Source organism: Trichomycterus rosablanca, chromosome 7 (assembly GCF_030014385.1).
Source record: "Trichomycterus rosablanca isolate fTriRos1 chromosome 7, fTriRos1.hap1, whole genome shotgun sequence".
In the NCBI taxonomy this organism is placed as follows: Eukaryota; Metazoa; Chordata; class Actinopteri; order Siluriformes; family Trichomycteridae; genus Trichomycterus; species Trichomycterus rosablanca.
Genome location: NC_085994.1, coordinates 27302747 through 27319323, shown reverse-complemented (window position 1 = coordinate 27319323; position 16577 = coordinate 27302747). Strand labels below are relative to the sequence as shown.

The 16577-nt window shown below is 37.4% G+C and overlaps 1 protein-coding gene across 1 annotated transcript in view; it reads right to left on the bottom strand.

Annotated features, from left to right (window-relative positions):
• Positions 1-16577, bottom strand: part of LOC134318329 (dedicator of cytokinesis protein 3-like) — a 179241-nt gene that overhangs the window by 19290 nt on the left and 143374 nt on the right. Inside the window, exons 36-47 of the mRNA XM_062999191.1 lie at positions 15643-15697; positions 11131-11224; positions 10854-11002; positions 7672-7758; positions 7495-7599; positions 7240-7381; positions 6790-6956; positions 6617-6703; positions 4765-4944; positions 518-601; positions 313-429; positions 74-216 (exon numbers count right to left, since the gene is read on the bottom strand). Of these exons, the coding sequence (XP_062855261.1) occupies positions 74-216; positions 313-429; positions 518-601; positions 4765-4944; positions 6617-6703; positions 6790-6956; positions 7240-7381; positions 7495-7599; positions 7672-7758; positions 10854-11002; positions 11131-11224; positions 15643-15697 (1410 nt within the window). The remainder of the gene's footprint in view (positions 1-73; positions 217-312; positions 430-517; positions 602-4764; positions 4945-6616; positions 6704-6789; positions 6957-7239; positions 7382-7494; positions 7600-7671; positions 7759-10853; positions 11003-11130; positions 11225-15642; positions 15698-16577) is intronic.

Here is a 16577-nt window from a genome sequence, read left to right as displayed (position 1 = left end):
CCTTTGTCAAGCACTACAATACGGAGTTACATGCACAAATGCCACTTAAAATGTTACTTTACAAAAAAGAGACCTTGTGTTAACCATGTCCAGAAGTGGCGTTGACTTCTCTGGGTTCAGAAGGATGGGATTATTGTGAATTATTCGGCTGCTTTCTGGGCTTGTTGGGAGGATCCTCATGCCAAGAGGACAAATCCTATCAAGCACAGCAGCACCCTGCAGCAAAATAAAACACATAAACATTCAAATTGACTCTTACTATAGATATACATTGAACATAGCTGTTAAATGAAATGAAGCATAAATACTCACATGAGACAAACTATTTCTCATAACATGGAACTGATCCACCAGCTTTTTGTGTAGAGGACGCATTTCTGGATGCACCAACTTCTCATGAATGGCCAAACCAACTCCCAGAACGTGAACCTTAATTTATAACGTTACTGTGTAAAATTAACAAAATTCTGTATACAAATAAAAATAAATATGTATTTTGTCTTTGTTTTAGCCTGACCTGCTCTTGCATTAGCTCTTTCAATTGGTTGATTTTTTCTACCTCATCAGGATGGCTGCTGATGTAGTCTTTATCAAAAAATGCCTGAGGGAATGACAAGAATAACATGACAAAAAACATGTGCTATCTTTTTTACTTAAATTAACTGTGATATTTGGTAGAAGGCTGTCCTTGTATGCAAACTAACAGACACGTACATGGGTATATTCAAAGGGTATAATTAAACAAATCTGCAGTTGCAAGCAGATAGAAAGTGGGAAAAAGAATATTTAAATCGCAACTCTAAGTAATTTGTAACCTCGTACTTAAGAACACTTAAATTTACGTTTGTTTCCCGAAACCCTTTGAAACTAACATAGTACTTAAAATTGTTTGTAAATTACGAGTGTTCTGACCCATTCGTAACCCACTAAGTACTTCTTAACTTGAAAAGATAAATTCAGCTATTTTGCCTTAAAAAACAAACAAACTCACAGACGCACTGGTTCTATGCACGGCAGCAGAAAATATTAACTATCATATGTATATATATGTATAAAATGCATTGTGCAATGTCACAATCAACAAAGTAATAGGAACATTAATACATCCCAGAACTGAGCTTAATTATATTAGCGACAGCCCTGGACTTTTCTCTTGACCAGCCCACTACAAGCACATCGCGCCACACATATCACCCCCTAATCAAATGTTAGATGATTGATATTGATAGTTATCATCTATCTTACCACTAAAGTTAATAACTCACTATAATAAAAATTAAAATAATAAAAAAATAACTACAAACATATATATATATATATATATATATATATACTGTATATATATATATATACTGGTGCTGGTCATAAAATTAGAATATCATAAAAAAGTTGATTTATTTCAGTAATTCCATTTAAAAAGTGAAACTTGTATATTATATTCATTCATTACACACAGACTGATATATTTCAGATGTTTATTTCTTTTAATGTTGATGATTATAACTGACAACTAATGAAAACCCCAAATTCAGTATCTCAGAAAATTAGAATATTACTTAAGACCAATACAAAAAAAGGATTTTTAGAAATGTTGGCCAACTGAAAAGTATGAACATGAAAAGTATGAGCATGTACAGCACTCAATACTTAGTTGGGGCTCCTTTTGCCTGGATTACTGCAGCAATGCGGCGTGGCATGGAGTCCATCAGTCTGTGGCACTGCTCAGGTGTTATGAGAGCCCAGGTTGCTCTGATAGTGGCCTTCAGCTCTTCTGAATTGTTGGGTCTGGCGTATCGCATCTTCCTCTTCACAATACCCCATAGATTTTCTATGGGGTTAAGGTCAGGCAAGTTTGCTGGCCAATTAATAACAGGGATACCATGGTCCTTAAACCAGGTACTGGTAGCTTTGGCACTGTGTGCGGGTGCCAAGTCCTGTTGGAAAATGAAATCTGCATTTCCACAAAGTTGGTCAGCAGCAGGAAGCATGAAGTCCTCTAAAACTTCCTGGTAGACGGCTGTGTTGACCTTGGACCTCAGAAAACACAGTGGACCAACACCAGCAGATGACATGGCACTCCAAACCATCACTGACTGTGGAAACTTTACACTGGACCTCAAGCAACGTGGATTCTGTGCCTCTCCTCTCTTCCTCCAGACTCTGGGACCTTGATTTCCAAAGGTAATGCAAAATGTACTTTCATCAAAAAACATAACTTTGGACCACTCAGCAGTACTTTTTGTCTTTAGCCCAGGCGAGACGCTTCTGACGCTGTCTCTTGTTCAAGAGTGGCTTGACACAAGGAATGCGACAGCTGAAACCCATGTCTTGCATACATCTGTGCGTGGTGGTTCTTGAAGCACTGACTCCAGCTGCAGTCCACTCTTTGTGAATCTCCCCCACATTTTTGAATGGGTTTTGTTTCACAATCCTCTCCAGGGTGCGGTTATCCCTATTGCTTGTACACTTTTTTCTACCACATCTTTTCCTTCCCTTCGCCTCTCTATTAATGTGCTACCTTGTCACAATATTCTAATTTTCTGAGATACTGAATTTGGGGTTTTCATTAGTTGTCAGTTATAATCATCAACATTAAAAGAAATAAACATTTGAAATATATCAGTCTGTGTGTAATGAATGAATATAATATACAAGTTTCACTTTTTGAATGGAATTACTGAAATACATCAACTTTTTCATGATATTCTAATTTACGGCCAGCACCAGTATATATATATATATATACATATATATATATATATATATATATATATATTTCCAACACTTTTCTTTGGGATTAATAGTTCTATCCATCTATCATCCACAATTACAAATTCTACAGTATTTCCTAAGATTTACAGTTTCTTAAATGGTTCTATTGGATTTCCCCATCCTGTCTCATTAAACCGCAAGAAATAAAATCTTTAAACCTTTAACACTGGTAAATATGCTTTTTTCGCACTTTTATTCACACATGATTCACGTTTGTTCCAAATTAGTGCATTGCTCCGATGAGCAAAGAAATAAGTCGCATGTGTAAATACTTTAATATGTTGACAAGTGAAATGAACCATGTGAGCTATGCACATAATCACTCTAAAAATTTCCTGAACAACTGCATTTTCCGTTCTGTATTATATAGGACAAGATGAGGAGCAGAGACTAATGGTACCATCTCAAATTATATCCACCGCCCTATGTAGTGCATTATGTTGGACATGACATAATAGAACTTTCACAAAAATAGTCCTTAACACGGCTGGTTTAAAGCCCCTGGTATCCAACAGTAGCTTAGATAACTACTTATTAATCATTCAGTGCCTGTTAAAAGAAATGTTTTGTACTGTTAGGAAGTACCCTAAGTAGGGCATAAACGACATTTGAGATGGGCCCACAGTCTCTTCTTAAACGGCGTTACTGACGAAGCAGAGGCTCTGAACTCTTAACTATAGCTGCGTCCGGAATCGCATACTTCCATACTCAATAGTACGCAAAATGAGGACGCGAGAGCGGTTAGTATGTCCGAATACATAGTATACACAAAGAGGTACGTGAGAAGTACCCGGATGACCTACTTATTGGGCAGCCATGTTTGAGTATGCAAGCGATGCACACTTGCGGTCCGCTAATGTATCCCATAATGCAACTGGAGCTGCGTAGGCGTTCGAAGCGGAATAAGAAACAAGAAAGATAGCGAAAAATGGAGTCCTCTGTTCACAAGTGTAAGTAAGATAAATAAAATTAAAATTTTTAAAGACAAATAAATAACAAAAAGACGATAAATATCCAAAATTTTGGCGAGTGGGTTTTGTAATGAGTCTGTAACTATGGTGATATTACGTCATCACGTCATCACTTGACGTTGGTAAGATGGCGGATGTAGTACGTAGCGGTGTTGTGTGCATACTGCATACTTCTGTACTGAAAGTATGTACTTTTTTACCGGCTGAGTAGTGCATACTTCCTCCAATCTAGTACATACTCTGTAAGTATGCGATTTCGGACGCAGCTTTTATCTTTCTGCTCTCTGGCTATGCTGTAGTTCCTCACTGCCAAACAGGTTGTCCAGTTTCCTGCACTTTTCTGCATCTGCTTGCAGCTTCTTCTGTTTTTTATCATGGGCTTTTTCTGCACCTCCTTTACGCCTTTTTGACCATTTCTCCATCTCACACTCATTCACTATGTATTTTTTGTACTGGTGGTTGTGATTACGGTTAATCCTGGGGGAGGGACATTTATGTGATTGGCCAATGGACATGCAGCGAGGATACTGTGGTGGGCCAATGCACACTTCAGGATTATTATTCAGGAATATTTAAAACAGAATTTATTTTTCACTCCCTCAGCGGCCCACATACAGAGCGGCCCACCGGGAAAACTCCCGACCCTCCCGATGGCCGGTCCATCCCTGGTTGCAATTGCATATATACAGTATATATTTATTGAACTGTCCTTCCTAAACTGACTTTTACACTTGTTAAATCCCATTGGAAGCTAAATATAAAGTATTGGCATTTATCAAATTTTTTTTGCTTTTGTTTCCCACTGTTAAGTTAATGTTTTATCTTGGTTGCATCAGTACTTTGTATGTTTGTCTATAATATTTCTCTAAATAATCAGTAAAAAAGCAAGGCATTACACTGAACATTAAACCACCTCAGACGAGCAGCAGTAGATAAACTAGTAAATTATATCTTAATACTCATTCCACTGTTACATAAAAATTGTGTTTGATAAGTCTTTATGTCTGTTCTAAAAAGGTACCTCCTGATAGCGTGCTATTCCTCCATTCACTGCTGCATCGATCACACCATTAAGACACATGCTCAGCAGATTAATGTTGCCATGGTAATGGTGCTGCTGATACTGGCTAATTAGGGTGCGCAGTTCCTGGTTCTTATTTTCTACCATGTAAACAGCGTTCTTCAGTGGACTAACCTCCACCTGCACAAACACAGAATATGGTTTTACACAATGAAGCTCAAAGTAAAAACATGTTTTGTAAATGTTTTGTATACATGTTTTGTATTTGTTTAGGAAACAAAGTTATCCAACACACTGTAAAAACATTTCTTTTTTACTCGCAAATTAACAAATTTCTAAACAAGGTGTGATTATAGGCAGCCCTGTAAAATACTCATCTCACTTTTGAACTTTAACTCAATTGAACTTTAACATTAAAGTCAAAATAATGAGACTAAAAGGGGTTGCAAAGCCTCCAACAAACCACAGAGGGAGCCACTATATCCATATAGTATATAGTAAACACAAAGTGGTGAGGTGACAACTCATTCAGGAGGTCCAGAAAGACTTCAAAAGAAATGTCTTTAGCACTTATGACTTTACACAAAACAGTACACAGTACACAAAATGGGCAAACGTTTAAAGCATACAGAAAAACACTGCAAACTGGGTTAAGCAGCAGAACAATACGTTTTCTGGTCAAAGTCCTTTCTTAATTTTAATAGAGAAAAAAGATCTGATTTAAATCTGTTCTGCAACTAAAATTATTCCACAAATTAAAAACAATTAAATACTAAAATAAAGAAAATGTTTAGTTTTGATTATTCTTGTAGTAATTATTACTAATATGGTTTGTGCTATGGGTGGAAAAGTCCCTAAATAAATAAATGTTTATGTCAGTTGGTGTTCATTGGTGTAAGGATTTAAGGATTCAAAAAATAAAAAAATACAAAATGCAGCAAAAATACATGAATTTACTTAAATTTGATTTACAATGCTTTGTTTAATTATCTATATATTAATATAATAAATGTTTTTTATTCTGTAAGTTAATGTTTTTTTACCACATAGCAAATTTTTGTTAATGCAGTGGAGGAAAACAAGGGTTTAGCCACTTTTTTCCATTATACTTTTAGTGTATTTATCTACAAATGTGTTATTACAATATCTTTTATTCGGTGTACTAACAAATATAAAAATGGCAAGTATTTATAAGCATTAACAAATCTGTGTTTAAAGCACACATAATTGATTTTAAAAAGGGATTCATGTACCACAAATAATTGTTGTAATTATAGCTACAACCCTAAATCAGAAAAAAGTTGGGGCAGTTTGGAAAATGCAAATAAAAATGCATTGTTTCTTATACAATCAGTTTTATTTAATTTGTTAATATGCATTTATTTCAGGACTGCAGCACATTCCACAACAATTAAAAGACATTTTGGCAAAGAGGATACCAAGCAATTAAGTGTTTTGGGTATTATTTTGTCCCATTCTTCTTGCAAACATGTCTTTAGGTGTGCAACAGTACAGGGCTATCAATGGTGTAGTATTCATTTCAAAATTCTTCTTACATTCTCCATACACAAAATCCTGATTACAGGACTCTAAGCTTATTTTTTGGAGAAGGAGTTTTGGCTTAAGTGTACACAAAATGAAGATGATTGCAGGTGGTACAGTTAATTGTTTATTGTCCTTTTTGTAACTGTGTAACTGCTTTCAGTCTGACTATCTCCTAACTTGATTAAGCGATTGCACTGGAAGTAGCTGAATGCAAGTTACATACCATCATTGTAACTAACGCATTATGAATATTAATCAACAATGCTTTATGATACGTTTGATAAGTAAATAAAACATGTACACTCACCACCTCCCGTCTTTCCACCTCAAACCAGCGTGAGATACCTGGCAAAGGATGGCACAGAACCAGAGTTGTCCTCTCTATCCACAAGCTCTGCAAAAAAAAAAAATATATATTTCTATGCTTTTCTCTTTCCATAAATGTACATAAAAATAAAACAAATCCTAATTTATACTTACCCTAAACTCATTTTCTCTGTCTTTAGGTCCCTTGTGCAATGGTCGGTCATAGTGAAAGCGAGAAACATTGTTAATACGATAGAAACTTTTGATTCGCTCAGGCACCTTGTCCATCATCGGCCTATTAGACAGTTCTGACACTGGTGTTACAGTGTATATCTGAAGATCTACATGCCTATTTAGGATATAACTTAACATATTTGTCCTCATGAGATTAATTCAATTAAAAGATTATTTATAAAAAGTATTATTTTACATTAAGTTGCACATTTTGCACAACTTCCTTAATGCTATTACCACTACCAGTTTGAAAGAGTGAAGGCAAGTACATGCTTCATCCAACATACAGTACATGAAAGCAGACCCATTATTTTTTATAACTATAAAGCAATCAACATATGGATCAACATGTTTTAGATAAAAGTTTATATTTTATACTGGACAGGATACATTGAGCATTGCTCTGTTGAATGCTGTCATCTGGTTGGTTGGGGTGTTGCAAAACAATGGCTTGTGGGAACTCAATCAGCATCCTTTGCTGAAAGTCCTCCAGACGTTCATAATCATAGCCTCTACAGACAAACTCTTTATTCTAACACACACATACAAAATGTAATTATTTTTTATAATACATGTTAATAAGCTTAAATCCCAGCCTAAATGTAAAATCCTTGTTTATATTTTATACATTTAAAGTTAACTCACACGCAGGAAAAAGGTAAACTTTCGCCCATAAAAGCCCATTCTAAAGAACTCAGGTTCCAGACGCTTTTGCTCGATGATATTGTCATAGAAGCTGGCCTCCATTTTCTAAAACAGCACAATGCACTTAGCAAGTGCACTTAAATTATCATACATAATTGTGTATAAATAGCAACTCACTCGTATCCAGCTCAGGCTGTGGTAGTCATATAGTATCTCATATTGAAGAGCCAGTTCCCTGCACAGGGAAATCCCATACTCCCAGCACTGTGCATGCACGCACACACACACACGCACACACACACACACACATTGTTTTTTTTCGAAAAATGCAAAAGCCAAAGAAGAATGTCAGTCTTAGTCTGCTTTTTCTTTTTTATTTCAATTCTAAGGAGTATATGGAAATACTTTTTGTAAATTTAAACATCTGACCTCAGGGCACATGGCTGCCGCAGTAGCACCCACCTCTGCTGGCTTTTGTAGCAGGGGTTGTGCCTTAAATCTGCCAACCATAGTTACTTACATCCATGCAGAGAGATGACATGGTGATATACAGTCAAGCTGGAAAGTCTGCACACCCCTTTCACCTTCTCCACATTTTAGATTCATAATAGATTGAGTTCATTTTTTGTCACAAAATTCTACACAAACTAGCCCACAATGACAAAGTGAAAGCAGATTTTTAGCTAATTTATTAAAAATCAAAATGTTAAATATCATATGTACACAAGTGTTCACACCCTTTGATATGACACTCAAAAGTGAGCTGAGGTGCATTTTGTTTCCACTGATACGGCTTGAGATGTTTCTAAAATTTTATTGGAGTCAACCTGTGGTAAATTCAGTTGACTGGATGATTGGGGATTGCCAACACCTGCCTATACAGTATAAGGTGCCACAGTTGACAGTGCAAACTCCAAGCCATGGGGTCAAAGAAATTATCTGCAGACCTCAGAAACAGGATTGTGTCAAGGTATAGATCTGGAGAAGGGTACAGAAAAATTGCTGCAGCTTTACAGGTCCCAAAGAGCACACCATCATTCGTAACTGGAAGAAGTTTGAAACCACCAAAAATCTTCCTAGACCTGGTCGCCCGGCCAAACTGAGCGATCAGGGAAGACAGGCCTTGGCCGGGGAGGTGAGCGGGAACCCAAGGGTCACAGAGCTGCAGCGTATCCTTGTGGAGATGGGAGAAGACGATCAACCATCCAGGCAGCACTTCACAAATCACGCCTTTATGGTAGAGTGTCCAGACGGAAGCCACTCCTTAGGAAAAGGCACATGACAGCCCTCTTGAACTCTCAAACCATGAGAAACAAGATTTTCTGATTTGATGAAACCAAAACTGAACTTTTTGGCCTGAATACCAAGCATCATGTCTGGAGGAAAACAGGCACCGCTCATCACCTGGCTAATGCCATCCCTAAAGCAAAGAATGATGGTGGCAGCATCATAATGTGGGGATGTTTTTCAGCAGCAGGACCAGGGCGACTAGTCCTGATAGAAGAAAAGATAAATGCAGCTAAGTACATGAGATCCTTGAAGAAAACCTGCTCCAGAGCGGTCTGGAATGGGGCGAAGGTTTACCTTCCAACATGACAACGACCTGAAGCACGCAGCCAAGAGAACAAAGGAGTGGCTTCGGAGAAAGTCTGTGAATGTCCTTGAGTGGCCCAGTCAGAGCCCAGACCTGAATCCAATCAAACATCTGTGGAAGGAGCTGAAAATGGCTGTGTACCAATGTTCCTCATCCAACCTGATGGAGCTTGCAGGGATATACCAAGAGGAATGGGCAAAAATGTCCAGACACAAAGGTTCCAAGCTTGTAGCTTCTTTCCCAAGATGCCTTGAAGCTGTAATTGCTGCCAAAGGTGCATCAACCAGGTATTAGGCTAAGAGTGTGTACAGATTAGGGTTGGGCGATATTGCAGATTTTCATACCGTCTTCAAAAAATGCTGCGGTATATAGGGTGTGTTCGAAAAGCTAGGGAGCTCTCTACATATATTTTTATTTTATAATGACTGATTAATTCTGTCTACTGATGCGAAGCGGAGTGGGTGAAATACAGCCGATTAGACACACACACACACACACACACAGATAAAAAGAGCGCTAGTAGTATTATGACAAATAATTGAGAAAAAACTCGTTTAATTATGTTAAATCTGATTGGTTCATGGCGTGTATGTTTTAAAGCAGAAACAAACACAGGCACAAACACCTAAAGTCTCCGTTTTTAAGGTAAACCCGAAGCAGAAATTTGGCGCTTCACATTTTTTTAAAATACCGTCACCATTTTTAAATACCGTCATCATTTTTAAATACCGCGGTATACCGTAATACCGTCATACCGCCCAACCCTAGTACAGATACTGTATGTAACCCCTTAATTAGTCAGTAAAATAAAATTGCATATTTTTTAAACCCTGTTTTCACTTCATAATTATTGGAGATTGTGTGTAGATGTTTGAGGCAAAAAAAAAACCCAATATATTATAGAATGAGTCTGTAACGTAATAAAACGTGGAGAAGGTGAAAGGGGTGTGCAGACTTTCTGGCTTGACTGTAAATACTGAAGCATGTGACATACTATTTCACAGAAAGTTGCAAAAATAACAAAAATGTCCTCAGATACTGTTCTGAGAGGAAATTTCTTATAGTAACATTTACATTCAATGTAAACATTTCAGCAAATGTTAGTTATCTGTTATTGCTTAATAAGACAGCTAGTGGTGATGCAAAGTGGCACAGCTTCCTGCACAAACATATGACAGATTGCATTGACATTGTTCAAAGTTGTTTATTTTGCTAAAAACATAGCCAAATCCTTAGTAAAGTCATAATGACAAACTACTGATTCATGCTAGACAAATCTACTTTCTTGTGATTAAAAAAGTGACTTCTGTTAAATTACTAAGAATAGAGGTTTGATAAAAATATTAATGTAGACGCAATTACAACCACTTCCTATTTAAAATTAAAATAGTTTAGCAAATGGTAATCCAGTTTTAGACAAAAGTTGTGGGGGACCAGCATCTTAAATTCTTTATTTTGTATTCAACTTCAGTTTTAAATATGGTAAGGTAGGTGTCTGACATCAAACTGGTAAAGCATTTTACCAGAACAATAAAGGTGTCTTTCATGTTTACGTAACTTTATTTATTCCATGTATGTTGCAGCTTCTGCAAAGTGCAAATTCTTTAAAACTATCCCATCATGTTTTATTAACAAACATTATTTTTGTGCAAACATTAGTGCAAACATTCCACATAGTTTTTGTCAAATGCCATCTAAACATTTCATATTCAACTCCTGAGATAATATAACTTCTTGTGAATGTGTGCATGTGTACATAACATGCCTTGCCCTTGTTGAAGAAGTGCAGTATCTTTCGGCTGAGAGCTTCTTTTCGCTGCCACTGACTCTGGGCAGGGTACTGCAGGAGTTCACCGAGAGGCTGCTCACACCACTGTAGCAGCTCCCAATATAACAGCAATGTAAAAGCAGCCTCTGTTAATCACACACACACACACAAAACCAAATCAAAATAATAGCAGTAAGTCAGGCAGTTAATTTTTTTATATTTTTATTTAATTTTATAAAAAAAATAACTTAATAATTTTTCTTCCTCTTTTTACCTGTGTAGTTGTGCATCTGTAAATGGAGGTCACAGAGCTTGTGAATGTAGCGGATGTACATGTCCTCTTTGGTTATCTCATTCTTGTAAAAATTCTGCAGAATTCACAATTATTAAAAATAATGGTTAGAACAGACTAATACAAACACAGTATATCTGTATTACTGCATAATTAAGTATACAGTGTATCACGAAAGTGAGTACACCCCTCACATTTCTGCAAATATTTCATTATATCTTTTCATGGGACAACACTATAGACATGAAACTTGGATATAACTTAGAGTAGTCAGTGTACAGCTTGTATAGCAGTGTAGATTTACTGTCTTCTGAAAATAACTCAACACACAGCCATTAATGTCGAAATAGCTGGCAACATAAGTGAGTACACCCCACAGTGAACATGTCCAAATTGTGCCCAAATGTGTCGTTGTCCCTCCCTGATGTCATGTGTCAAGGTCCCAGGTGTAAATGGGGAGCAGGGCTGTTAAATTTGGTGTTCTGGGTACAATTCTCTCATACTGGCCACTGGATATTCAACATGGCACCTCATGGCAAAGAACTCTCTGAGGATGTGAGAAATATAATTGTTGCTCTCCACAAAGATGGCCTGGGCTATAAGAAGATTGCTAACACCCTGAAACTGAGCTACAGCATGGTGGCCAAGGTCATACAGCGGTTTTCCAGGACAGGTTCCACTCGGAACAGGCTTCGCCAGGGTCGACCAAAGAAGTTGAGTCCACGTGTTCGGCGTCATATCCAGAGGTTGGCTTTAAAAAATAGACACATGAGTGCTGCCAGCATTGCTGCAGAGGTTGAAGACGTGGGAGGTCAGCCTGTCAGTGCTCAGACCATACGCCGCACACTGCATCAACTCGGTCTGCATGGTCGTCATCCCAGAAGGAAGCTGACGCACAAGAAAGCCAGCAAACAGTTTGCTGAAGACAAGCAGTCCAAGAACATGGATTACTGGAATGCCCTGTGGTCTGACGAGACCAAGATAAACTTGTTTGGCTCAGATGGTGTCCAGCATGTGTGGCGGCGCCCTGGTGAGAAGTACCAAGACAACTGTATCTTGCCTACAGTCAAGCATGGTGGTGGTAGCATCATGGTCTTGGGCTGCATGAGTGTTGCTGGCACTGGGGAGCTGCAGTTCATTGAGGGAAACATGAATTCCAACATGTACTGTGACATTCTGAAACAGAGCATGATCCCCTCCCTTCGAAAACTGGGCCTCATGGCAGTTTTCCAACAGGATAACGACCCCAAACACAACCTCCAAGATGACAACTGCCTTGCTGAGGAAGCTGAAGGTAAAGGTGATGGACTAAACCCAATTGAGCACCTGTGGCGCATCCTCAAGTGGAAGGTGGAGGAGTTTAAGGTGTCTAACATCCACCAGCTCCGTGATGTCATCACGGAGGAGTGGAAGAGGATTCCAGTAGCAACCTGTGCAGCTCTGGTGAATTCCATGCCCAGGAGGGTTAAGGCAGTGATAATAATGGTGGTCACACAAAATATTGACACTTTAGGCACAATTTGGACATGTTCACTGTGGGGTGTACTCACTTATGTTGCCAGCCATTTAGACATTAATGGCTGTGTGTTGAGTTATTTTCAGAAGACAGTAAATCTACACTGCTATACAAGTTGTACACTGACTACTCTTAGTTATATCCAAGTTTCATGTCTATAGTGTTGTCCCATGAAAAGATATAATGAAATATTTGCAGAAATGTGAGGGGTGTACTCACTTTCGTGATACACTGTATATATATACTGTATATCTGTTTTCCCCTGCAAAGTGAAACAAGTACATTTTTTGCTTTAGTGAAAACCACTGGAAGAGATGTGATAAACGTAATTATTTCTGCACAAACATCAGGAAAAAAAACTGCAACCATATATTAAATGTATTATGCCTTTCTTGTCTCTTTTCTAATAGGATGACTTCGGCCATGTTTAAAATATGTGCATACGAATTATTCCTACCCCTTTCTAGTATAGAAATTGCACAGGAGTGCATAACAATTATTCCTACCCCTTCCTAGTATAATATACGTACAGTGCTGTGAAAAGTATTTATCCCATGCCCAATTTCTTATATTTTTGCATATTTGTCACACTTTGTTTTGATGTTTTAGATCAGTGGTTCTCAAACTGTGGTACGCGTACCACTGGTGGTACGTGAAGCAGCACGAGGTGGTACGCCAGATAATCTCGGAAAAGTAATTACATGCACCGAAAAAATAAATAATTTAATAATTATAAAAAATAAAAAAAAAATAAACAAAATGTGGAAATTACTAATAAAATCTGTTTCAAAGTTCTTATAATTCTGTTTTAATAAAATCAGTTTAATTAAAACGAATGTGTTTTTAAAAATATTCGGGGCTACGCAGCCACCGTACTTCATTACGTCTATACTTCACGTTCGCGGTTTCCATCTCGAAATTTCAGAAAAGTTATCAGTAAAGTTATCAGTAAAGTTATCAGTAGCTCTCTCGCTTTTATCAGAGCAGATCTGCGTTTGAATCTCACTGATCTCGTTCCTGACATCACGAGGCTGCTCCGCTAAACAGGCGCTATCACTGAAATGGTCAGTGGTAACTGCAGATATACTAGTGATGAGTCGTTCGCGAACGATCCGATTCTATTGAACGGATCTTTGAAATGAACGAAAGGAACCGAGTCTTTTATTTCTGCGCAGTTCTAGACTGTAATCCACCCATTCAGCTTCACATCAGTAGAGGGAATTAATCGTAAATTGTAATAAGAGCTGTTTATTGTCGATATTCAAATCCGAAACACTTTCAGTATCACGGAGAGCGACACACACACACACACACACACACACACACACACACAGAGAGAGAGCTAGTAGTATAATGGCAAATAATTGAGAAATAAACTATAAACTTGTTTAATTGTGTTAAATCTGATTATTTCATGGCGCTTATGTTTTAAAGCAGAAACAAACACAGTCACATCTATGCACAAGAGAGGATTGTTCTGAAACTTAATGCGATGCAATCACACAGTACGTCTCTTCTCTGTAGTTTTTTTCCTTTTGAAGTAACTTTTTTTTCTCGTTTAAGTGTTGTTTGAATTAGGAATTCATTTAAGGCAAGGTAGCAAAATTTGATATTAATATCGGGGGTGTCTTATAGTTTACCCAGTAGCGCCTCCCGAAGAACGAAGAGCCATTTCTTTGAACGGCTCTTTAAAAGGAACCGAGCCAAAAGATCCGGCTCCCTTCAAGAAGCCATAATTCCCACCACTTATATATACACACACACACCTAATTAATGTGTGCCACATGTGGTTCTGTGATGAGAAACATAGGTGGTACTTGGAAGTTTTGGTTTGATAATGGGTGGTACTTGGTCTAAAAAGTTTGAGAACCACTGTTTTAGATTATTAAACTACTTTTAATAGCTAAATAGACAATACACAAAGACAAGTTAACCCAAAATGCTTTTGTGAAATGATGATTTTATTTACTGAAGTAAAAATGCTATTCAGCTTCAATTGACAAGTGGGTTCAATTTCAATAACCACACCTAGGCGTGATTACTGTCAGCCATGTTATTTAAAAAGGTTATTTAGTCTGAAACTTCAATTCAATAGAACTCAAGTATGGCTTACATGACAGAGTTGCAAGGGGCAAACTACTGCTGACCTAAAAGAGAACAAAGGGTTGCCTCACATTTGCCAAAAAAGTTTTCGATAACCCCCCGCCTAAGATAATCAGGCTAATATTCTGATGAGTTAAAGGTGGTTTCCAGCTTTTTCGAAGACATGAGTTCAGTTACTTCTGGTGTAAAGTTAACACCCCATTCCACCATACGAACAACATACAGTAAAATGTTGGCAGTAGTCTAAGGTTGCTTAGCACATGGATTACTTTATATCATAATTGATGGAACCATTAATTCTGCTCTCTATCAGAAAATCCTGGGAAAAATTTCACTCATCAATTTGTGACCTAAAGCTCAAGCACAGTAAGGTTATAAACCAGGACAATAATCTAAAGCACACAAAAAAAGTCCATCTCTAACTTGCTCACAAGAGACAAAATTAAGGTTTTGGAGTGGCCGAATCAGTCCTGACTTGAATCCCATTAAGATGCTGAGTTTAGATATTCAACAGGCAGTTCATGCTTAAAGCCCCTCCAATGTAGCCACATTATGCAAAGAATAGGCCAAAATTCCTCCAGAGTGATGTAAAAGATTAATTGCAAGTTATTGCAATAACTTAAATATGTCACACAGCTAAGAAGAAATTAATTCATTTTCTTTTCAAATTATTTACATATTTACATTATTCAGCATTTTAAATTTGTATATTTAAGGCAAAACGGACATGTTGTAACGAAAAAATCATTTACCTATTGTTTACCAAATATATTTATTTATTCTTTGAATATTCATGAGAAATCTTGTACATCTACAGTATATAACAATAATAAAGGCCTGCATTTTATAATGAATTTGTATAATAAAGAAGTTACCATAATGTTAGCTCCCAACTTTTTACTGTCTGCATCCTCTCCCCTCACACTGTGCCTGTACAGATGAGATACATATTAACCATCTCAATTCATTATACACTACTGTGTACTATCCCCCAAATTTACCCTGGGTGCATCATGTAAACATTACATTTGCATTACTGTAACATCGCCACCTGCCATGCTTAGTTTGGCCCAGCAGGTGGAGGATGCCAAATTGGATGAATAAAATGTTTCTTTTTGAAATATACTTCAAAGCATTTCCTACACAATCAAACATTACTTGCTGCACTTGGGATGTAATTCTTTATAAAAGTTCCTGTGATTTAGCTTCCTTTGTTTGTTAGTATGGTTTATTAGTTATTTGTTTGTCTGTCTGTCTGACATGCCTGTTTTATAGTCAGACTGCCATTCCAGCTTTTTTGGCATTTTTGCTGGCATTGTTTTGTTCTGGTTTCTGGGGACCCAGCCAGTGTATAGTTGCATTCCTGTGTTATAGTTGCTACATGCATTCTTTGTGTTTTTGAGGGTTTTTTTATGGATAGAATGGCAGATTTCTTGTACATTTACTTGTACATTACACTACCAGTTTGCTGGGTTTTCTTGTCCTGTTCTCTTGTAAGCGTTTGGTATGTAACTCATTGGTGGACTGAGTAGCTGGCATTCTTGCACCCAAGCACTCCTTGGTTTCTTCTCTGAGGCTCTCCCTGTGCTTGTTTTGTTCTGTATTTTTTCTGCATATTTTTCCGTGCAGAGCTTCCAAACAAGCAATATGGCCACCTGTCTTCTCTGAAGTCTAGCTTTGGGTAGCGGCTTTGGTTAAGTTTTGTTTTGGGAATTTCTGAAGTTGCATTATTTTATTCATTTAGTATTTTTTTAACTCTCTGTTTTCATGGCTTTTAAGCCTCCTTCAATTAGGTTCACTTCTTAACACT